General features: G+C 37.0%; 1 protein-coding gene across 12 annotated transcripts in view; it reads right to left on the minus strand.

The window, feature by feature from the left end:
- NRG1 (neuregulin 1) overlaps nt 1-23937 on the minus strand; it is a 228912-nt gene that overhangs the window by 30514 nt on the left and 174461 nt on the right. For all 12 annotated transcript variants that reach the window (XM_070459920.1, XM_070459921.1, XM_070459919.1 and 9 more), the window contains one exon: nt 6089-6218. In XM_070459920.1, coding sequence (XP_070316021.1) covers nt 6089-6218 — 130 coding nt within the window. The remainder of the gene's footprint in view (nt 1-6088; nt 6219-23937) is intronic.

A 23937-nucleotide genomic window follows, 5' to 3' on the forward strand; every position in this document is an offset into this window, starting at 1 on the left:
CCCTTCCCAAAGTTCTGTTTGTACAGCTTGTTCTGAAATGCTCATCTGTAGATGAAAACCCTTGCCATTGTTTACCCTAAGTGATGTATCCTTTACTTTGGGGTCAAACAATTTCATCGGATATGGGCTCAGTCTATAGCCCATACATCTCTCTGTCCTTGAGACATGATGACTTATGGACGCGGCTAATTTGTGGTTTGGTTTTGTCTCTGGAGGATACCCCTGTACATAGCATAGCGATTCTGAACCTTCCATCACTCCAGCCTCATTTGATGATGAAACCTCTAAATACTCACTTTTGACTTAAAACTTTCAATAGAAATATTTCAAAATGGTGCATTTTATTTTATTTTAATTTTTGATCCCCCCCCCCCAGATTTATGGAGGTATTATTGACAATATTGTATACACATAAGATGTGCAAACTGATGATTTGATATACTATATGTTGTAACATGACTACCACAATAAGCTAATTAACTCATCAGTCACCTCATATGGTGACTATTTAAAAATTTTTTGGTTATAAGATAAATAATTTCAGTTATAAGATAACTTATAACTTCTTCAGTTATAAGATAAAAAAAACTCCTGGGATCTAATGTGTAATTAGTTCATAATGTGGTATTGCATACTTGAATTTTGCTGAGAGATCATTTTATTTTAAATAGACTATATGCTTCTCAAGGTGAGGGCTGCATACATGTTTTTTTCCTCATGGAGACCCTTGCTTCTCGCTGGTTGGTGTCCTCCATGATACATTCTCTTAGCTCCCTAAATACTTGTCAAAGCACTCTGCACACCTATCATTTACAATTTAATTAATGATCTGAAATCTGTCTGCTACTCACAATGGCCTAGGACTCCATGAGGGCTGAGGCCATGTGATTTTGTTTACCACTTCATAACACGCACAGGCACAGAATTTGCCTCATGGAAGGAGATCAATAAATATATGTGGCTGCCTAACTGATTTGGGGAGAAAAAAAGAACCAAGCTATTAAGAACACAATGCAACTGCTTTTAGGCCAAACTGCCGCTAAATTGATTTCTATAAGAACCAAAATATTTCCTTCCATCTATCTTCATGAAAGTCAAAATGAGTTAAGAAGTACCTAGGAAGTACACAGCGGGATTGTAGATTCAGAGAGGGACACAGAAGAAATGAGTATTCCTTCAATAACATTTTCTACATGTTGCTGTAGGAAACGACTACAATGACCGTCACTGTAGGCAGGTCATCTGAAGAGCTGACTCTCTAGATCTTTGCCATATGAGTGCCACCCACTCACAAAGGTTTGTCTCCCTGCTCAGTCTGATAGCAGCTATGTGTCTCACTTGCTCTGAAGGATGAGGTCTCCCAGAGCTGGCTGTTCTTAGGCACTTCAGGACTAATCCAAAATACATTCCTTTGCTGTATTCCAAATGTCTCCTACAGCCATGATGATGAGGCTACAGGACACAACTTGAATCTGAACCACCAGCTACTAATGTGCTATAAATATATTATTCTCATCATCATTTTTACGTGCATCAATTACTAAGCAAGGATTTTATAAAACCTTAACCTTAGCTAATGTCTTGGCTTTCTCTCTCCATTTTATCTAGTGCCCATGTGTCTCTAATCTCTATGGAAGTCTCTCCACCCTAAATATCTTCTAGGTTTATGGTGTACCCAACCTGTTCCAGAAGGTACTATGACTCCTGACTAGCTGTCACAATGTCCAAATCCTCTCCCTGGTTTTCAGAGTTCAGAAAATGATTCTCCTGTCTAACCTGACTTTTTTTGTTTGTTTTGTTTTACTTCCCAAAATGGAGTTGCTGGTCTAAGGCCTTCATGTCACTGTGTCTAATGGGAAGATTAGATGGTATGGTATATGGTATATTTAATAGTATGTGGAAAAAACTCCATAAATGATGACTATGCTTATAAAGTCTTCAACATATTCCAGGCTTTTCTTTTCCTTCCTTAAATTTTCATTATCATAATAATCAGCACTGTACCACCTGGGATAAAGACACTCTAATTGATCTACTATTTTAGTTACTCTATTTCCATTAATAGACTAAGTTCCCAGGGACCAGAGACCATGCTGTATATTTTCTCTGTGTTTACAAAAATGCCCGGGATAGATGTAGCTGTTTTATAAACAAATTTTAATTAACATTTCATTTACCGAGTTTAATTTATTATAGCACACTTGTTGTGACTTTATCTCCTATAGTTAAATATTTTTCATAACTGTCTCTATAATCATGTGTAATACAATATAGGCCCTTATATATACTACATGGTTTCATAAAAATTAATTAGACGAAATGATAAGTTCATGTTTAAAGGCACCTCCCACTTTCTTATGTTTTGTTTGTTTTCTGTTTCTGTTTTTAAATATAAGGAAATTAATGATCAGAGATACTACATGATTGAATGAACATCAAATGCAAAGTTATAAAGCTAGTTGGTGGCCCCAACAAATCAAATAAAAACAGCTAGTGTTAAATAAAATGAAGAACTGGGAATTAAACATGATAACACAGTCTGTTAAGACAGGTGTATATATTTTTCCAATGTCTACAGAGAGAATGTAATTCTACCATTTATTTTTTATTGTAAGGAAAAACTCACTTCCCCAGAGTTAGAAGTGCTTTCACAGAAATGAGTTCATTTAATTTCACTGACTCCTGGGAAGAAATTTGGAGAATATATTAACTCTATGTTATAAATGAATTGTCTAGAGAGTTGAAGTGAAAGAGCTCAAGACTAGTCACCAAAATTGGTGGTTAAAACTCTAATCCCCATATGGGGATGCCACATCTGTCCACAGGACAGCATCATGGGTTTATAAATATGGTCTGGTATAAAGTCATTTTTAGATTTAAAAAAATCACATCAATATGTTCCAAAAGAGTTCTCTTAAGTATAACTACTCAGAAGAGCAGATATACAAGAACAAGGGGAGAAAACCAAGAGGATAATCTGGACAATGTCAAATTCAATGTGTCTTTTTTCTTTGAACCATGTGACTACATGGGGCACCAGAGGGTAAAAGATGGAATGATTCTTTTCTGGTCTTTATGCAATCTGGAATAGAAACTGTTTTTTTTTTTTTTTTTCTCCCCCTCAGGATAAATTTTAAATTACTATAGAGAGAAGAGAAATATAAAAGATGAGAAACACCGCGGAAATTCCCACACTGTTCCCAGGAGAGAAGTCCAAGTAACAGCAAACCTCTCCTCAGAGAAGTGTTTAACTGTTATATGGTTAATCCATTTGGAACACCTTGTTCTGAATGGAGAGAAAAAAGAGATTTGCTGTAAAGTCTTCCACTTCAACTCCCAAGAAGACAACAGTAGATTAGGTGACCAGAGAGACCACTTGGAAACTTACATGCTTGTGGTGTTTCTGAGTCATGTCTTAAGTCAGGGATAAAGCTGACTTTGAACGATGTGGTTCATGCTTCAGAAATGTTTCGCTCTAGACAGATGGACCATATGGAAACTATGAACTGGCTTCATACACAGGGCCATGATGAGCCAATGCAACACTTTCACGTTTTCTGTTTCTATTCAAGTCCTCCAGTGAACAACATATTATTGTAAGACTTGGTATATTACGCGCCTTTGTTTCATTTCTGACTAGTGATTGTTTTTAATGTTATACAAGTTAGCAACACAGGGATTAAAAGATATACTCATTTAACAAAAAAGGCATGAAATATTTTGGATATTGACTACACTCAATTCTTCAGTGTTCTGGCTTGCTTTCATGTATCAATAAAGGCAGTGCAAAAGGGGGATAAAACTTGTCAAAATCATAAATGTCACAGGTGTTCTTTCCAATAAGAGCTCATGATAATCTTTAACACTTTTCTGAAAGATTACAATTACCAAAAAAAAAAAGATATGATAAAATCATAGTGCAAACTTTCTGAGAATTGGTACAGGATTTAGTTGGGGGACACAATGTTTACTTGTGGTTTGCTGCTTTAGTAACTATTAGAGGAATACCAAACATTTCACATTAAGGTTAGAAAAATATAAAACAAGTATTTCTTTCTAGATTGGACTTAATGTTTAATGAAAAGCTGTGTGTGTGAAAAAAAAAAATCACAGCTGTTGGCACAATACCAAAATGGAACCAATGAACAGCACTTAGGTGACAGCAGGTTTAGTATAGGTCGTGGGAGGGCCACAGAATAGCTGAAATTAATATGTAGGGAATAACTGCATTGGTTCCTAAGAGGTATTCAGAAACTATCATATGTACTCACTCAGCTTGCAAATCTTTTTGCAAAGGCTAGGATGAAAAAGATCATGTTTCATTATTATAATTAAAATTGAGTCATCTCAGAGAAATCTCAAAGAAGTAAAAAAAAAAAAAAAAAAGAGGAGGCATAGATTTAAATAATCTGGGTACAATTGTTTAAAAAGGAGAAGCATCTAAGGAACTGTAATTTAAAGGTTTTCTTCCAAGGAGATTTACTGAAACATAACTAGATTGTATGTCTAAGACTAGGACAGACTGGCAGGATGTCCCCATATAGTAAATGTACCTCATTTTACAGATTCTAATTCTCAGCTTCTGAATTTTCTATTTTGATCAGAGAAAATCTTATAGGAAATTATAGAATTTATTCATTTCCACTCACAATGAAAAATTCAGGGAGGGAGGGATATTTGGGATATATTCACAGCAAACTGGCAGAATCAAAGGCTGAAACTGACCAACTTTAATTCTCCACTATCGGTACATAGATTTGATATGCTGGTGACCAAAAAAGTGAATCTTTAATATTCAAACAATAAACATGTTGGCATAGGAAACTGTTCGGTGTTATGCCGCAGCCTCGATGGGAGTGGAGTTTGGGGGAGAATGGATACATGTACATGTATGACTGAGTACTTCTGCTGTCTACCTGAAACTGTCACAACATTGTTGATTGGCTAAATCACAATATAAAATAAAAAATTAAAAAAATAAACATTTGATAGTCATAAAATCATTCAGACCTGGAAGAAATTATTTTTTATATATATGCTTTCATTTTTTATCTTGCTTCAAAGTTTTGAAAAGATTCCTACCTATTAATTTTATCTTGGCTTATAATTATTCTGTATATCTATGAAAGATACAGCTCCTAGTTAACTACAATATAAACGTGTATTTTTAACCATTTCAATGAGACATTAAATATCTTTTAACATGACAAATTATTTGAGTCCATGGACCACACAGACCCTATATATCCAGCATAAACTAAAAATGCATTACACAATAAACGTGCTTTTAATGAGACCTACGAATTTTAACTGCAGAGTTTTAATATTTAATGTCCTGACAACATCTTTGTTTAATTTTGTCTATTGAGAGAGAATAACTGTGATACTTCTTAATGGTTCATCAACTCCTTCAGGTCATTGGAGAGAGCACCATTTTAAACATATCTATAAATAACTACAGTGCATGAAAAAACACTCTGCCTTCTACACGCAATGATGCTACACACACTAAGTGCATTTCCAAACTAATACACATTGCTGGTTTTTCATTAGTGAGATCAACTTAAACTCCATTTTTTAAAAGGAGCTATAAAGCTAATGCCAAGTTTAACAGATGGGTCAGCAAATAATTGCCTGCCCTTCTGCTTCTTCTAGTTGTCCTATTTGCTTCACAGGTGACACCAGGGTAAAAAGGAACATTATCTTACAGCTTCATTCATACATTGGATGGAGATGCAGGTGTCCAAAGTTCTAGGCGTCTATGATATTTGCACATCTCTCTTAAGTAACAAGGAGGAAAACCACAAGGAAAGCAACTTTATAAATATGAAGGCAAAAAAAAAACCAAAAAAAAAAAAAAAAACAAAAAACCCAACTAAACACCCACATGGAAAAAAGCAAAAAACCATTCTGGATAAAACAAAGTAGATAAATGGTGTGAACTTTTCACAACACTCTACAAATAAAACAGCATTATTCAAAGGATGCAACGAAACTGGAAAAGGCAGCAACAATACATCATGAGACACAGAATCATCTGAAAGAAGCGGTCACGGACAGAAGTCACACAGAGGATTTCTTTTCTTACTTGCACAAGTATCTTGAGGGATTTGAAAGGTCTTTCACCATGAAGCACTCGCCTCCATTCACACAGAAGGTTTTCTCCTTCTCTGCACACTTGACAAGATGGCTTGTCCCAGCTGTAGATGTAGATGTGGCTGGATAAAAGATAAACAAGGGAAAGTTTTACACCCATCTTTCCCTCTTCTTAGCAGCCTTTAAATGCTCTTAAAAGGAAGAGCTCATATAGATAAGATGTACTCCACTAAACTTTCTGGCTTAACAAACAACAGCATTAAGACTTAAAGACACGAAGTACTTTCTACGTGTAAATAAATAGAACAAAATTATAAAAGGGTTAACTTAATATATATATATTAATATATATAGTTAATTACAATTAAATAGGAAACAAGCATTTCTTATAACCAATACTTTATCTTCTAAAGAAGTGGAAAAGAGAAGATCTACTAAGAAAAATACATTTTCCATGTATGGCCAAGTCCCTTCACTGTTCACTTGAAACTATCACAACATTGTTAATTGGCCATACCTTAATATAAAATAAGAAGTTAAAAAAAAAAGAAAAATTTTCTAGGAAGGCTCAAAAATAGTGATATAAATTCATATCAGTGTAACTGAATTTAGGTATCAATTTTAAATGGCAACTAATAATTATGAAATGAAATATTATCTGACACAGTCTTGGTGATTTTTAACCCTTTGTCCTCCTTATTAATTTCTATTTTAGTATTTGCAACTGGAATTCAGATGCCATTATTTACTTATATTTGACCTTTCATGTATTTTTCCACTTTCTCCTGCCTTTCTTTTTCATTTCCTTCATCAGTGCACATTGTGCTTTGACATTTAACCTAATTGCTCCTCTAATTCTGCTTGATTGTTACTCTACCTGATCAAAATACTGAGCACCTGATTATCCAGTTTCTGAATGATTCCATGCCTTTCTGGTCTCTTATTCTTCTGTCTAAGGCAAGTCTGGGACCATTTCATGGTTCTCACCAATGGTTTTTAGGAGAAGAGCAAAGGACAGTCAAAATGATTTGCACTTTGGAGACAGATCTGGTTCAAATACCATCTCCTACTAGCTTTGTGTTCAAGAGTTAAGTTACTCAACCACCCAGATGGTCAATTTTCCCATTTAGAAAACAGGGGACTCTTACAGGACTTTTACAGAGATTATCAATGATCTAGGTAAAGGATCACCGATTCAGTGGACACGAGTTTGAGCGGGAGACAGACAAGGACAGGGAAGCCTGGCGTGCTGCAGTCCATGGGATCACAGAGAGTTGGACACAACTTAGTGACTTGACAACTACAAGGTAAACGGACTGGTGCTAAACTGACATCTGATGAATAACAGCAGGTGAGAAAATGGAATAAGTAGGGAAGAATCTTAATTTTGGTATCTGTCAATCAGATGTAAAGCTTAATAGAAATCTGAAGATTTCAAAGAGGCAAGCTTTTCTTGAATCATTACTATAGTAATTAAAAATTGGGTTCATTTCTTAACTATTCCAACAAAAAGCTCTCTCCAACTCAGGTCTATAAACCTAATCAAAGAACCATGGAATGGAAAGAGAGGTTTTTTTACCCTCTGTTATCAGCTACCTTTTTACCATTTTCTTCTCAGGAAGAAGGGAACATAATTTGCATCATTTGTTCTATAGTATGATTGAGTAGGCAATTTCTATATATCACTTAGCATGAATTTTGACATATATCTTCATGTAAAAAACTATATACTTAGGTGTTATGAATATTTTCATCCATGGCAACTGCCTTTAAAAATATCAGGGGGGTGGTTGTCTTCAACGTTAAAGGTTTTGTGCTTAAGAACTTTCACTGCTGACAGGGATCTATGGAATGACAGATTGGGCAGAGTATTTCTGCTGAAGGGACCGCCCGCAGAGTTCTGTCACCCTCATTCCTGCAAAGGAGCTCTGAGCCTCCAGCAGACCCCAGCAGCAGTCCCTGAATCCCTCCTACCAGTCTGCTAAGAATTCCCCCTTATCCAAGCTGGGCAGCAAACACTGCAGCAGGCTCTTCCAGAACAAATGCTGAGGCTTTCACTAAAACCAGCAAAACCAACATTCCCTTCCCCGCCAAAGCGGACACTCCATTGCAAACTAACAAAGAAAATTAGCTGTGATAGACAGAAGAGACAGATACATCATACCTATTCCTTGGACCTTCTGATCTTGCATTATTAACTAAGTAGCATTAAGAAACGTGGGGTTAAAACTTGAAATCATCCATTCCCCCCTCCCCCAATCCTTTAAAAGTATTCTCCCTGACATGCATTATCCTTTGCATGACACCCTGAGTTACAACACAATCATTTGAAATGTCCTTAGATCATGGACTAGGATCACTAGGAATAGGAATAGTTGATAATAACTCTTGGAGAAAATGAAGTAGCAGCTCTCTTATGCGATCAGGGACTATCCTACTTAGTGCTTACATCCTTTAGCAGCAGAAAGAATAAAAATGATCACGGAATTACAAAGCAGAAATTAACTCCCAGGAGACACAACGTGTGGACTGACTTGGGTACAGCTGTTCTGAACCAACAGCCAAACACAGGAATAAGTTGTAATTGTCAGAAGAACCGGGGATGGAAATGGTGATAAATGCATCTTTCAGATTTTTGCCAGGCTTCCTTATATTCTCCTTAGTTGAATGCTGTGCACAGTCAGCCCTAAGCAGATCTATAAATTTTGCAGTGATGCCCTTTGTCTTTGGCCTATACATGCTATATTGCTCAGTCAGTTTCCGTTTGGTAATTCTGCCAGAAATTAATGAAACAGACAAAGGAGGTTCTTCAGCCAAACTGTAGAAACAGCATTCTTTTTAAGGCAGCTGGCAGGAATTTATAAGAGGTAAAGATTACAGTTCTGCCAAGAGAATGTGCTTTTGATATCTAAAAGATGACCTTCATAGATGCTTTTAGAAGTAGGCAACAGAGATCTCACTTACTCAGTCCTTAAAAAACTCTGCCTTCTGCTTTGTAACTAGTTGGTCAAAATCTGCAGGTAGAGTCAGAAACGACTTAAAAGCTAAACAACAACAAAAGTAAGTGCTGACTGAACAGCAATTAGGAATACATAACTATGACTTCATCACCTTTATGTTTGGCATTTATATGGACGTTTTGTGCCAAACACACCTTCTCTGGGATGTTACCAATTTCAAAATTATAAGGAAGAAAGTGTAAGTTGTACAGTAGTTGCTTCAAGCGTTTCACTCTCAGCCTGGTCTGTCAGGATAGACAAGTGACCGTCAGGACTAGTGACTAGTGACCTTTTTGAGGAGGTCTGGACACTTCTCTGACTTAACCAACGATGTGGAGACTAAATTTACCATTTTAAAGACTCCCCAAATCCTGCACCACGCAATAGGATTCCCTCCTTTCTAGCCTGCCTGCCTCCCTCCCTCCCTCTCTTCTTTCCATCTATCCACAATTCTTTAATGACCACCTAGACATAACAATAACTAAAGTCAGTGCAGTGGAAATCTGTAAGACTGTAAACAATTTTCCCTAAAAGGAGATCTTTATAGATAAAAGGTAGTGAAAGGACCCTAGAGTTAGCTGAGAAGAATCAGGTGCAATGCACAATTTTGCCAAATACTATCTGCAGGACTCTGGCCCCAGCTACCTGTCTCAGAGTATTCAGCTACAAAAATGAGATATCATAGCATTGCTGCAAAGCTTGATAAAATGCTTTGCCAGCTGCAAAATTACACACAAAGAGATGACATGTTTCCATTACTAATGGCATAAATGTGGAACAAAGAGAAGCAAAAACATTTCTGTCCGGACTCTGTAATTACATACAATCAGCCTCGAATGTTGTTTCTTGGTAAATTATTCTTTTACAAAATGTGAAGAGATGGTTTGATTTGGAGGGGTAACCATTGAGTGATTATAAAACATGAAGTAAATATTAATAAATTATTCTTTTTCAAAATCACTGTCAATAATTTATAAACTATTCAATTTGCTTATAAAATAAAACTGAAGAACAATTGAGCTAAAAGAAAAAGGAACTATCTCAAATATGTAATTGTTTTCAACTTTCCAGATCCACATAATTCTATAATGGTTCTTAAAATTTTTTTTATTGAAGAATATGATTTACAATATATTGTAAGTTTCAGGTGTAATTCTCGAACATGTCTGACTGGGCTTCCAAGTTACATAAATTCTATGTATTTACAATCTTATGGGTTATCTGAACAGTTTAAAACTCTAAAATATTTAAAAATATTAATAGCAACATGTCTATAGAATATGGGCCACAGAATCAGTAACTAAACATTTTGGAAATCACATACTATTGCACACTTTAGTAAATATACACAATAAAATTTTGAGAAGTAATTAAGTGTTGGCTGCTCATTACTAAATATTTTCCCATGGAATCACACAGTGTATTTCCTGTAGTGTACCAGGGTTTTTCTGCTCAAAGACAGCCTAAAAAGAAAATACTGCTGGAAAGGATGGTTCACTTTCTTGCTTGTTTTAGGTGGTGTTTTCCTTATCAGTGAAGTAGATAGCACTAACAGACCACAGCTATTACACAAAAGGAAACAGCTGATAAGAAACCAGTCTATTCTTCTTTGACAATTAGCAGGAATTAGTATGAGTTTATAGTGTTTACCTGAAGGAAGGATCATTAGATCCTGTCTTCCCTGAGGGAATGAGCCCAGGATAGGAGTTTTAAGGACAATTCTTAACAGTTTACTTGCAAAAGATGAAATTAAATCACTCCATGCAGTTTTCTCAATAACATATACAAACACTAACAATTTTTATATTCCGACATGAAACTGTCAATCGCTGCAAAGTTGCAGGATTTTTTTTTTTCTCCAATCCTTACCTGTGATATTTTCCGTGGCTATATATTTAGAAATCTGCATGTTTCCTTGATCTTCGATCTCCCAATTTTTTAAAATAAATCTGAAATTATTATTTTTGCTTAGAATATAGCTCTTCAGCTCTTTGAACTTCTACTAGGAAAAAATGCTTATGTGGTTCCAGAAAATGATGCTCTGGCTCAGAAGATGAGCAGGAAAAGAGCCACGCCACCTAACGCAGTTCCTTTAGATGCCAACGGATGGGTGGGGAAGGCATTTGTTCTCCAAAGGAAGATCCAGAGCCAGACAAAACCACGGAAGCATTGCTCTGGGTTGGCATTTTTTTTTTTTTCAAGTAGTAATTCAATCCTTTGCTGAATAGCAAATAGATACTTGGGGGGAAAAAAGTGATAAGAGAAGATCAAAGAAACCCATCCTGACCTGGGTATCTCCTTGGCCCATCTCCTTGGCCTCTCCTCTCCTCAACTCTGCTATAGAAACACTTCCCTCTTCCTAAGGGAAGAGCCATCATGAGACCATAAGCGGAACCAGAACTTTCTAAAGTCGAATTAGAGCATCTCACTTCATGGACCTCAGCACTCACTAATAAACTGGAAGTAATGCTTTTTAAGATTTTTTTTTTAATGGGGACCATTGTTTAAAGTCTTTATTGAATTTGAAAAAAAAAAAAAATAAAGTCTTTATTGAATTTGTTACAATATCTCTTCTGTTCTATGTTTTGTTTTTTTGGCCTTGAGGCAGGGATCGAACCCACATCCCCTCATTGGAAGGTGAAGTTGTAACTCCCGGACTGCCAGCAAAGTCCCAAGCTGGAAATACTTAGAAGCTGGTAGATTACCCACAAGGTAAGTATCTGTCCAAAGAATAAGGTGACAAAGGTTGATGGAGGTTATTTGATTTAAGTGATGACTTGAGTTTTAGCATCTAATGAACACGAAGAATGGTGGACCAAAAAGAATCTTCACACATTGTGTCATTTATCCCATATTGAAAAAGAGGATACAAATCATCTCAAAAGAATAGTTCTGCAGCCTTTTATAAAATTCCTCAAGCAATTCACAAAAGTGTATAGGCTGCCCAAGGTCACAGAAGTGAATCATGACACACTCATTTTCTATTTTCTTATATGTATATTGGGGCTGAAGGCGATTCATAAGATTGCCTTTAGATTCCTCCCTCCGTTCCAAGCTCTCTGGGAAGACTCTAGTATTATTTCTTCCTTCTTCGGCAGAATGAAAAGTGACCCACGGGGTTTCTCCACGTAAAAGAAAATTCTAATTTTTGTTGTAACCCTGAGCTCATTTGTAGCTAAACAGAAAACAGATTCTAAGTTGCCAGCAGTCGCTGAGCAAATGCCTGGGTGTCATTAGATAGTGTTATCCTTAGAAAAATAAAACTTGTCAAGAAAGGTTATTTTTCAAACAATAGATGTTGCTTTTTTTTTCTTTTTCTTACAGCACATTTCACTCACAGTGATCACAGGGCGATCATTCTAGTCAACTACTTAGAGCAACAAGTTAATGGCATAAACACCTTTTAGGATGTCTTAGCTTTGCTAAGGGAGTCTCCTACAGTGGATTGCTGGCTGGGTGGAGTTACAGGAAAGCTACATTTTCTTCCTTAAGCCAACAATCTTTTCATAACTAAGAAGCCACTCCAGATATACAGTTCTGCTGTATATTTTCTATTAATTGCTGACAGTTTTATCTGAGTATAAAATTTCCGTAGCCAAAAGTCAACAAACTTTCAAGCTGTTCGTTGACTCTTTTCCTATCAATACCTTTCCTAAAGGAGTAAAATCTATGTAGTCTACAACGCAAATATTAGCAGTACACTTGATTGGCTTAATTTGATGTATTTATAGATCTGCCAGGCTAAATGCAGAAGGGACACATTCTTTACTGTATTCTGCATTTTATACCAGGATCAATTTGGTTGGAAGAAGGTCATGCCACTGTAGAAAATGTTAAGCTGTCATTTTCCAAATTGGTCAAAAGTTTGGAGCACGAAACAACTCATATCAAAACAAAGGGAACTGATCAAGGATTCAGTTATTCAGGGAGCTGCTGAAATTACCATGTGACATTTAATGACATAGGTTAATTTATTCATCAAGTAAATGAAATGAAAGTAGATGGAAGGTTAAAAGACAGAAACTACGAGGCAAATTCATTATCTTATTCATCGAATTAAAAAAATCATGGCATATAAAAAATAAAAGTCATATGGTCATTTCAAGAGATAATCAACACTGATGAGATTGAAAATCAATTTCTATAAAACTATCTATAAAGCATTTTTATCCCCCAAATCAAACCTGAGTTTAATTAAGCATCCAGACACAGCTACTAATTTACAGGAAGAACATAGGTCGGGGGAACATAAAAAAGAACGTCACAGGATGCAATTGGCAAAATCCAAACTAGGGAGGCTCTACAGGGCAAATAACATGATTTCTTTAAAAAAAATTACAAGAAGATAAAAAGACAAAGACAACTAGAACTAGATACAGATCCAAGGGTGAGAGAAAAGAAAAACCTAAAATATAGACATTAAAAGGAGATACACAAACCAATCACAATGAGTAAAACTTATTTAGATCCTGATAAAAGAGGCAATCTGATCATTGATTAGATAATACATATTGCTAAAGGGTTATCCTTAATTGGTATATGTGTCAAATGCATTATGGTTATGTTTAAAATAGTCCTTATCTTTCAGAGATACATGCTGCAATATGTCTACATTGAATAAGATGTCTGTGATTTACTTCAAAACAGTAAGAGGAAAGGAAAGTGAGTGAAATCAGGACAAAACAAAACTGATCACTGCTGAAGTGGATGATGGCTGCATGGCAATTTCCTGCATTATTCTCTGCACTTTCATATGTTCAGTATGCATGTTTAAATTTATACATCTATAGGCACATGTTTAAATGTATGCTTACCTATGTTTAAAACCTAAAAATGCAAAATATAAATTTTTGGCTTTTAAAAAAGATGTCTTTATAAACTGGAATTAGAATGATACTCTATACTACATAAAAATATTGACTTCTGGCCACCAACCTAAGTCATACTTAACTGTGAAACTCTTGGTAAGGTGGTTTCCTTAATATCAAGACTAAGCCAAGAATGCTGACTACTGCTTTGAAAGTTCTAGCCAATGCAACAAGGCAGGAATAACAAATTGTGGTACAACTGTAGGAAAGATGAAATAACCATTATTGGAAAATGATATAATTGGATACCATCCATGGAGTCAGTTGCCACTTCCTTCTCTGGAAAAGACTCTTGAGTCTCTTGTACTGCAAGGAGATCAAAACAGTCAATCCTAAAGGAAATCAACCCTGAATATTCATTAAAAGGATTGTGGCTGAAACTAAAGCCCTAATACTTTGGCCACCTGATGCGAAGAGCTGACTCAGTGGAAAAGACGCTGATGCTGGGAAAGATTGAGGGCCAAGTGGAGAAGTGGGTGGCAGAGGATAAGATGGTTGGATGGCATCACCAACTCAATGGACATGTGAAAGTGAAAGTCGCTCAGTTGTGTCTGACTCTTTGCGACCCCATGAACTATATAGTCCAGGGAATTCTCCAGGCCAGAAAACTGAAGTGGGTAGCCTTTCTCTGCTCCAGGGGATCTTCCCAACCCAGGGATTAAACCCAGGTCTTCTGCATTGCAGGCGAAATCTTTACCAGTTGAACCACAAGGGAAGCCCAAGAATATTGGAATGGGTAGCCTATCCCTTCTCCAGCAGATCTTCCTGACCCAGGAATTGAACTGGGGTCTCCTGCATTGCAGGTGGATACTTTATCAAATTTGAGCAAACTCTGGGAGATAATGGAGGATAGAGAAGACTGGAGTGCCACAGTCCAAGGGGTTAAAAAGAGTGGAACACGACTTAGCAACTAATGAAGAAATGGATGGATATCTATATTAACTAGCAAGAAAATCTAATAAAATAAAAGAATTATATTCACAACAGCAAGAGTAAAGATAAATCAATTAGGTCAGGTAGGTGTGATCTTAACAATAAATATGCAGAATGGGAGATACTTTGAAAGGATGATCTAGAAGGGGAATTGCATCTGTATTTGGGGAGAAGAAGGCATTCTACTAAAGGGAAACGCAAATGAATTTGTGGATGTAGAAAAATAAATCTCACGTTCAATGAAAAGCAGGTCTGGGAGATGGATTGTAAATGGGGAGGTGAAGTTAATGAGGCTATAAAATAATAATACATCCATATTAAAGAAACCCTGGCTGAAATTAATGTTTAATCTGTAGGTCATGGAGGGAGCTGGGCTTTTGCTTAGGGCCATAATTTAAAAAATTAATGGTCTATTGTATAGTCTTTGGAAGGGGAGAAAAATGGAGATCAGGAGATCAGGGAAGAAGCAGATATGAAGGCCTAAATGAGAGAGGAAGACTGCTCAAACTAGCATGGAAATGATGGGAGAGGAACTGGTGCCATATTGATGAATTAACATTACTTTGTATGCATATACATTAAAACTAAGCAAGAACTAAATGATGAAGTTTGTATTTCACACCTTGTATTGCACCTCTTTCTAAAGCATTCAAACAACCGAAACACACATTTTCTCATTACTCTTCACACAATCTAGGAACTACCCATAATAAGACAGAGGGACTGAAGCCTATTCTGAATACTCAACACTCATTGGTAAAATTAAAATGTCAAGTCTTGCAGCCAAAACTACATGACTGATGCTTTTCTAATGTAACTACCACATGTCTGTTGATATCACAGAACCTGTTACAAGCAGACAATATTCTAGTTCACCCAAAATTCTAAGTATACAGCTATGTAGGTAGTGATAGTCCTAGGATTTATGAAAGCGTGTCCTTGACAGGAAATGACTCCCGACAAATCATTTTAAGTAATCTACATGTCCAGTGTTTTGCATACAGGAGTCTCTATAAAAGTATAGGTAAAAAACAAGGTCCAGACAACACAGACACCGTCTTCCGAGGGTTTCAGGTTGGAGTCAGACCCCTTTGATCAGTGGATCTCTAACACGATAGACCTGACGACTATCCCTTCAAACAGCACCTTGGCAGCTCTAAACCCCTAGACTGTCCATTGCTACACGCCATTTAGCCAAACTACAGAAATTCTGTGTTTGTGTGATGACTGTAGACATAAAGAGCCAGACTCCAGTTCCACAAGCTCAATATCTTCCACACTGAGGCCAAAGGTTGTTGCGTATAAAGTAATGAAGCAGTAAAAGCATGTTCGATGATAGGAATCTTGCTGTCTTGCACTTGGTTAATTTCAAGGCACAGATTTTCCCAGAACTCCCAGGAGCTCCCTGTTTCCAGGTTCGTGACCAGAATAGCGAAACATCCCTTCCTGTAGGACGATGTGTCCATGAAATGTGTTTCTGTGGTTTTTAGGGTCTTAGCACAAATTCTAGGCCACCAAATAACACCCAGAAATCTTTTTTCAATATTGCTATGGCCGTTTACATATGGCCAGAAAACAAAGTTTCAAACACACAACTTTATTTTTTCTTCAGTTTTTTTTTTTTTTTTTTTTGAAGTATAGTTGGCTAGAAAAGGAAATGGCAACCTACTCCAATATTCTTGTCTGGGAAATCCCATGGACACAGGAGCCTGGCGGGCTACAGTCCATGGGGTTGCAAAAGAGTCAGACATGACTGAGCAATAAGATGTCAGCATCATCAACAACAACAAATAGTTGATTTGCAATGCTGTGTTAATTTCTGCTGTGCAGTAAAGGGATTCAGTTATACATACACACATTCTTTTTAAAGATCCTTTTCCATCATGGGTTATCATGGAATACTGGATATAGTCCTCTGTGCTGTATAGTAGGACCCTGGTGTTTACCGATTCTATAAATGAAAGCTTACATCTGCTAACCCCAACCTCCCACTCCATCCCTTCCTAAGCCCATCTGCCTTGGCAACCACCACTGCGCTCTCAATGTCTGTGATTCTGTTTCTGTTTCATAAACAGGGTCATTTGAGAAACACACATAACTTAAAATGCTTTACCTCCAGAGAACACTTTGCCCTGCTGCCCAGAGGACTAGCTGGTCTCATAATACTTAGTTTACCCCAGGTCTTGTTTTTCTAAAGAACATATCCTTTTTAGGTGAGCGGTGGGGATGGAAATATGACAGGCAAATCCCGCACTTTTGCAGGAATTGGGCCGAAATTATAAATTAACCTCCATTACATTATGCCTAAAGAAGCTTTCCTTCAAGACTTGGGGACTTTTGTTCTATTTTATCTTTCAATTTCTAGGCCTTCACGCTCAAGCTGAACAGACACCTGTTTTCCTACTGTTGCCATTAAACCTTGTTCAATAAAAAGAAAACAGACAGGTGCACGCTTCGAACTCTTTTTCCAAAGTACACAATATTAAAAAAAAAAAAGAAAATGGGAGCCATGTGTTCAGTGTCCTACTCTCATCATCTGGTCGAGCTGTTTTATATATTTGACATCATTTACTTGTTGGAAAAACTCGATAGAAACCATCATTCTGCTTACAGCTGAACCAAACAAGGGCACCTTGAAACATGTAAAAGAAAGGTAGAGGAGAGATCAGGGTCTTATCGAAGCTGCCTGGCTGTTTCCCTGCTCTGGCAGGGAATATTAAGAAGGTTCATACGTAGGGTCTTAGTTATAATTTGTTGTTTTTTTCACAATTCTTTCTTAAATTAATTTTTAATTGAAGGATAATTGCTTTACAGAATTTTGCTGTTTTGTCTCAAATCTCAAAATGAATCAGCCATAGGTATACACGTAATCCCTTCCCTTTTGAACCTCCCTCCCATCTCCCTCCCCAAGTTTTCTTTTTCCTGGAGGTGACTTATCTAGCTGGACAATAAAGCACTTCCATCTCCTGATGCTGTAATAATTCAGAATGGCTATGGTCTTCCCGCCTTTCAAATATAAACCACAGACACTGCAAGTCTGTATTTAATACAGATCTTTGGTCTTTTCATGCCTCACTGAGGCCTCCATACCTAAACACTGATGAAGGAAAGAGCATACAGCAGGAAATCAGGGCTGGGGAGCCCCTTAGCTGTGAGGCAATCATGGCTCTGCAAAGCCACCCCAACATCCAAGCAGGCAGAACTCAACCCAACCCTAGCCCACGTCCACTTTATCAGTTTAATTCCTCCTGTTCCCATGGAGTTTCTGGAGAGGCACCAAAACATCTTTAGTTGAAATTTGTCATTTATGCAAAACTTTTTTTTTAATGTCATAGGATGCTAGGCTATTTATTTATTTGGCACTTGCTGTGAAGCATGTGGGATCTTAAGTTGTCTGGGAATTGAACCTGTACCCCTCGCTCGGGAAGCACAGAATCTTAACCACTGGACTGCCAGGGAAATCTAGGAAAAGCTTTAAAGAAGTCAAACACTTTGCAAAACCAAATGCTAAGTCTCAGTAGGAATCTGCGCTCAGATAAGCAATTCCAAATACCTAGTGAGAACTCGCCAGTTCAGTTATGACTGAATCCAGTGACTACCGTAATGGGGAAATCCACCCAGTGTTGGTCATGAATCTGAGCTCCACTGAGGGAAAGTTCACAGACCACAGGCAAGTTCTGGTTATATTCTTAGTGGAAACAAGCCATCCAAGACAAAGGAGATCTTTTTAATAAGAAGAAACCAGAGCTTGAACCCTATCCTTTCAAAAGACCTGTTTGATTCATGGATTGTCCCTAAAGATGCCTTACTTTCTAATAATACTGAAATATAGAGAGCTTTTGTTAAAAGAGAGCGTTAAAAAAATTTTTTTGTGTGTGATTACACCTTGCTAGTGTGTTTGATACTTAATCCCAGGGATGTAAATATCTTCATAGACATCAGTCCCAGATGGGTGATCTTTTCTGTTGAGAAACTCGCTTCTCCCTGTATCTTAAAGCCTCATGTTCTATGCCCAAAACTTGAGTGCTTCCATTTTTCTCAGGGTCTAAAGAACTCACGGAAGTGAGTCATTATTCTACAGATGCCACACAAGTTCCTGGAATTACACGGTGATAATGAGAAAAGGGTCTTAATTAGCAGACAGATGTTGTTAGAACTCAGTAATCCTTCACTGCTCCTTCACACTGTTTTCCATTAAAAGGTTATCACAACCTGTCAAATGGCTGCATGGATCTATCACAGCCACTAGACTAGGCCTGAGGTCCATGCTTGGGAAGTTAATTCCCCACTTGCTAGAGCACTGTGTGTGTGTGTGTCTGTGTGTCTGTGTGTGTGTGTCTGTGTGTGTGGTTTGCTTGTGACTATCGCTTTCCTTCCTTAGAAAATCAAACTGCACTCTGTTACCCATTGACTTAAAGCTGCTTTCTATCTTGAGATTTTTTTTGTTTTTTGGTAGAAAAAAGTGACAGGACCTGAAGAATTCATTTGTAAATAAGGATGGAGGCTATTTCGTCCTTAACATAATCTCATCAATCCTGGAGTCAAAGCTCTTTTCCTAGAGCTTATAAAGTGCCCAAGATATCCCCTGATTCCCCCCATTTTTGTTTTCTAGACTTGTTTTCTTTTTAGTCTAATTAGTTGACATTTTTTCATCATAAAGCCAAATACGATTTTCAGCAGACTGAATAAAAACTAGTTCATTATTTACCAATACAGGTAAAATATCTGATTATTCTTTAAAGTATTTCAAATTCAATGTTAATCCTTTGCCCGATGCAATCCTTCAAAGAGCCACCTAGTGACTCTGTCTGTTTTCGTTTTCTGTGTTTGTTTGTTTTCAGGATTTGAAGGCCATTTCATCTGTGAATTATTTCAGTTGTAAATAACAAATTTTAGTCGCTCAAAGGTGAACAAGCAGAACACATGGAGGAACAGATGGAAATTGTAAGCGAATGCATAGTGTCAAAATATTTCTTCTAAAGTCAGAACTAGACATTGGCATAGCCACAGTAATTTCCACAGAAAATGCTGGCCACACATATTTTTAAAATTAGAAATAAATCTTACCCATGGATGTTAGAAAGTGAACAAAAAAGTAATCCGATGGTGGATGGGAGAGAAACAGAAAACAAGAAGGATGTTGTTGGTTCTGGGAAAACTTAGCACTTCTTGGGCCCTAAAAGTGAATCTGAAGTTCAATTCAATTAGGAAGGTCTGGGATGCCAGTTCTGTGATATAAAGACAGATGTAGCATCCTTCACAGAATAAACTTAGTCACAGGAGGATTTATTGCAACTGGAAGGATTTTTGATGCTGAAGTGAAGTGTGGTTAGTTTCCTTGGTTTCTTTTTCCCTGTTGAATGCACCATATTCCTTGGGCTGAGAGACTGGAAAACTGCAATTTATGGTAAAGTCTAGCTTCAAATCCTGACATGAAGTTGGAGTTTCCTACACAGAACCAAAATAATAGCAACATGGCCATAAGAAAATTTGCAGAAATTGAAGAAGTGATGAAATGGAGTCTGTTAAACAGGCAATGTGATCTATGTTGCTACGTTCTAGAGAAAGGTAAGCCCAGGACATATGCACGGGTCAAAGAGAGAAGGGGACTGAGCAAGGAATTGCTCTTCATTGTTCAGTCACTAAGTTGTGTCCGACTTTGCAACCTCATGGACGGCAGCATGCCAGGCTTCTCTGTCCTTTACCATCTCCCAGAGTTTGCTCAAACTCATGTCCACTGAGTCAGTGATGCCATCCAACCATCTCATCCTCTGTCGCCCCCTTCTCCTCCTTCCCTCAACCTTTCCCAGCATCATGTGAGTCTTCTTACTTGTGGGACCAGTGCTCCAGGCTCTAAAATGACACTCCTGACCATTTGAGAAACTCTGTGAAAGAAGTCATGAATGACCTAATTCTAGAGATATGAAATATATCTGATTTATTGAAATGTCTCTTCTATTTTATAAGAAATTCTGTGACCTGGCATAGAACGAGGTCAGAACAGAGTTGCGACTGTTCTTGGATCAGACGACCAAGGGAGCAGAGGTCCAGACAGATAGGATCCATCACTCTCATAACTGATGACAAGAAAGACCAGGTCTGGCACTGAAGTCTCAGTCACAAGTCCCCTGAAAAATCAGCAGCAGCATTTTGCAATCCCAATAACAAAGAGATCACACCCTCATTGCTCAGCTAAACCCGATGACTTAATAAGGTAAAAATGATATGCTCGAAGTTGGATGAGAGAAGTTATCATTTCAACAAGATTGACAGGCATCTGTACCAAATCCAAATATAGAACTTGCAACTGTTAGCATTTCCAGTTCCTCAGGCATAAATTAAGAGACAAGTACCTTAAAATTATTCAAAAGTTGAAGAATGGGCATGGTTTGTGGCTAACTAGGAAGCAAATGCTAAATTCTCCATCAGGTTTCTTTCATTCTCTACTTCCAACTCTTTATTTTGTAAAAAAAAAAAAAAAAAAGAAAAAGAAAAAAGAAATATATATATATATATATATATAATGATAACAACAAATATGATACAAATAACAAAATGATAATAACAAATAACAAATACATATATATATATATATAACCAAGCATATTTGTTATTATCATTATATAACAAATATGTTTGGTTATCTTTCTGAATAAGGCTCCCAGACTCTTTACAGGCAATTCCCACTACATGTATCATCTAAAAGTGAAATAAAAAATGAAAAAAAAATAGGTTGTAAAGGATTAAATTGAATTGTCATCATTACCTGTGATGGGAATTGCCCTTCTCTGTCCCAGAAGCATCAGTGTCAGAAAGACTGTCCTGATGCTTTCACACAGTAGAATTGAGATATACAAAGTACTGTTAGGACACAGTTTCTACACAATGTCAGAAAAAACCCCATCAGATTCACTAGGGGCTCAAAGAGAAAAGTACAAGAAAAGGGTTATGTCAGACTTACTAGTTACTCAAGTGAATCCTCTTGCCCAATATCCAAGTGCAAAATCTTAAAAAGCAGTGCTTTTCTGGGAATACAACCCTTCTGTTGCCTTTCTCATTAACAGAAGAAACAAATCTATCTGTGATTAAGTCATACTGCTAGAATATAACTCATAATAAATTATACCCCAATGAAGCTAAGAGTTAAACAGCAGAGATCACATTAAATATGCTCACAACTACCATTTCTACTGGGCAAGCTATTTACCATGTTCTGGCTTTAAGGTAATCTTCAGGGTACGTAAGGGAAAAGCACAAAAGAAATGAGAAGCAGAGAGAAGATATTTTATGATTCCAAAGATGGAAGAATTCTCTAGATAATATATTTTTATTCTAAGCATCTTCCTCTTGATATCATAAAACTTCATCCTTTTCTTTAGTTATCTTGTCTTTTGAAGTAGAAATCATATCTACCTAACCCAATAGGTACCTAACATTGATACCATTGGCTGTAAATTGGTAAGGAATGTCTTTTGCTTTTATACTTTCTGTTTCATTTTTTACCAGGAAGGATAAATAAATGCTAAAGAATCTCAAAAATTATCTGCAGGGTAAAGGCAATACAATTCTTAGCAAAGAACAAGATGCATATTCATTAGCTTTCTACAGTGTCATATATTCTAGCCCCATAGTCATCAAGGGCTTCCCTGGTGACTCAGAGGTTAAAGCATCTGCCTCCAATGTGGGAGGTTTGACCCAGGTTCGATCCCTGGGTCAGGAAGATACCCTGGAGAAGGAAATGGCAACCCACTCCAATATTCTTGCCTGGAGAATCCCATGGACGGAGGAGCCTGGTTGGCTACAATCCACGGGGTCACAAAGGGTCGGACATGACTGAGCGACTTCACTTCTTCACTTCATAGTCATCAAAATAGCCCTAAGAAATAAGTAGGGCTTCCCTGGTGCTTTAGTTGGTAAAGAATCTGCCTTCAATGCAGGAGACCCAGGATTGATCCCTGGAGAAGGAAATAGCAACTCACTCCAGTATTTTTGCCTGGAAAATCCCATAGACAGAGGAGCCTGGCGGGGTATAGTCCGCCAGGTCACAGAGTCAGACATGGCTAAGCAACTAAACCACCTTTTTACAGATGAAGAAACTTAGGTTGAAAAAAAATGAACTACAGGTCTGTGTTCTCGGAGCAATAAAAAGCCCATAATATATCCACTAAAGCTTTCTGTCTCATGATTCTTTCAGTCCAGAACTACCTGTGACCATGTAGTAAAAAAATAAACAAACAAACTAACAGTCTTTCCACAGACTGAGAAGTAATATTCTACCTTCCATAAAAAATCACTTTCTGAGTATGTCTGTATGTCAGAAATGAGACTCAAAACATTACTTTTACATCACACATTCTTAGCAGAAGACAGGAGGACAATGCTAGTCATATCAATGCTATTCTAATCTTAATTCAGGTAAAATGTTCAGTCCATGTTATCTAACATTATAATGTGTATTTGATAACATGCAGCTAAAGTGGTTGTCTTTTCAGTTAAAGTTTTCTAAGAACCAGAAGACTAAACCAATACTGAATAGTTTGGGCTGAACTGGGAAAGTGATAAAAAAATTTGGTGATATGACCATCCGATGTGACAGTGTTGTAATGGGTCTTATCTAACCTCGATTCAAATTATCATTATTTTTCTTTTTAAAATTCTTCTTTTGGAAAATAATTTAACTTTCATTTATTAATAACCTCCAAGTTAGAAAAAGCCACCTCATTTCTTTCTTTCTGAAGCCAAAGTAAGAGAAAATTATGCAGGTACATATTCAAATGCATGTACAAACATAAATACACAGATTTATAGACATCATTGGGGAATTATGGCAGCAGGAACTATTCCCAATGAAATACCAAATTTAGTTATGATGCTTGAGCAATATTTAATATTTGCATATGATATCTGATTGACCTCAATGCAATACCACTAGATCCTTTAAAAGTTGATTGAATTTAGCAAAGAGATATGGAGAACAGGACAAAAAAGTGTATCTATAAGAGATGCACATAAATTATATAAAATGAAAACTATCTCCAGTG

The sequence above is a fragment of the Odocoileus virginianus genome, chromosome 32 (genome assembly GCF_023699985.2).
Source record: "Odocoileus virginianus isolate 20LAN1187 ecotype Illinois chromosome 32, Ovbor_1.2, whole genome shotgun sequence".
NCBI lineage: Eukaryota > Metazoa > Chordata > Mammalia > Artiodactyla > Cervidae > Odocoileus > Odocoileus virginianus.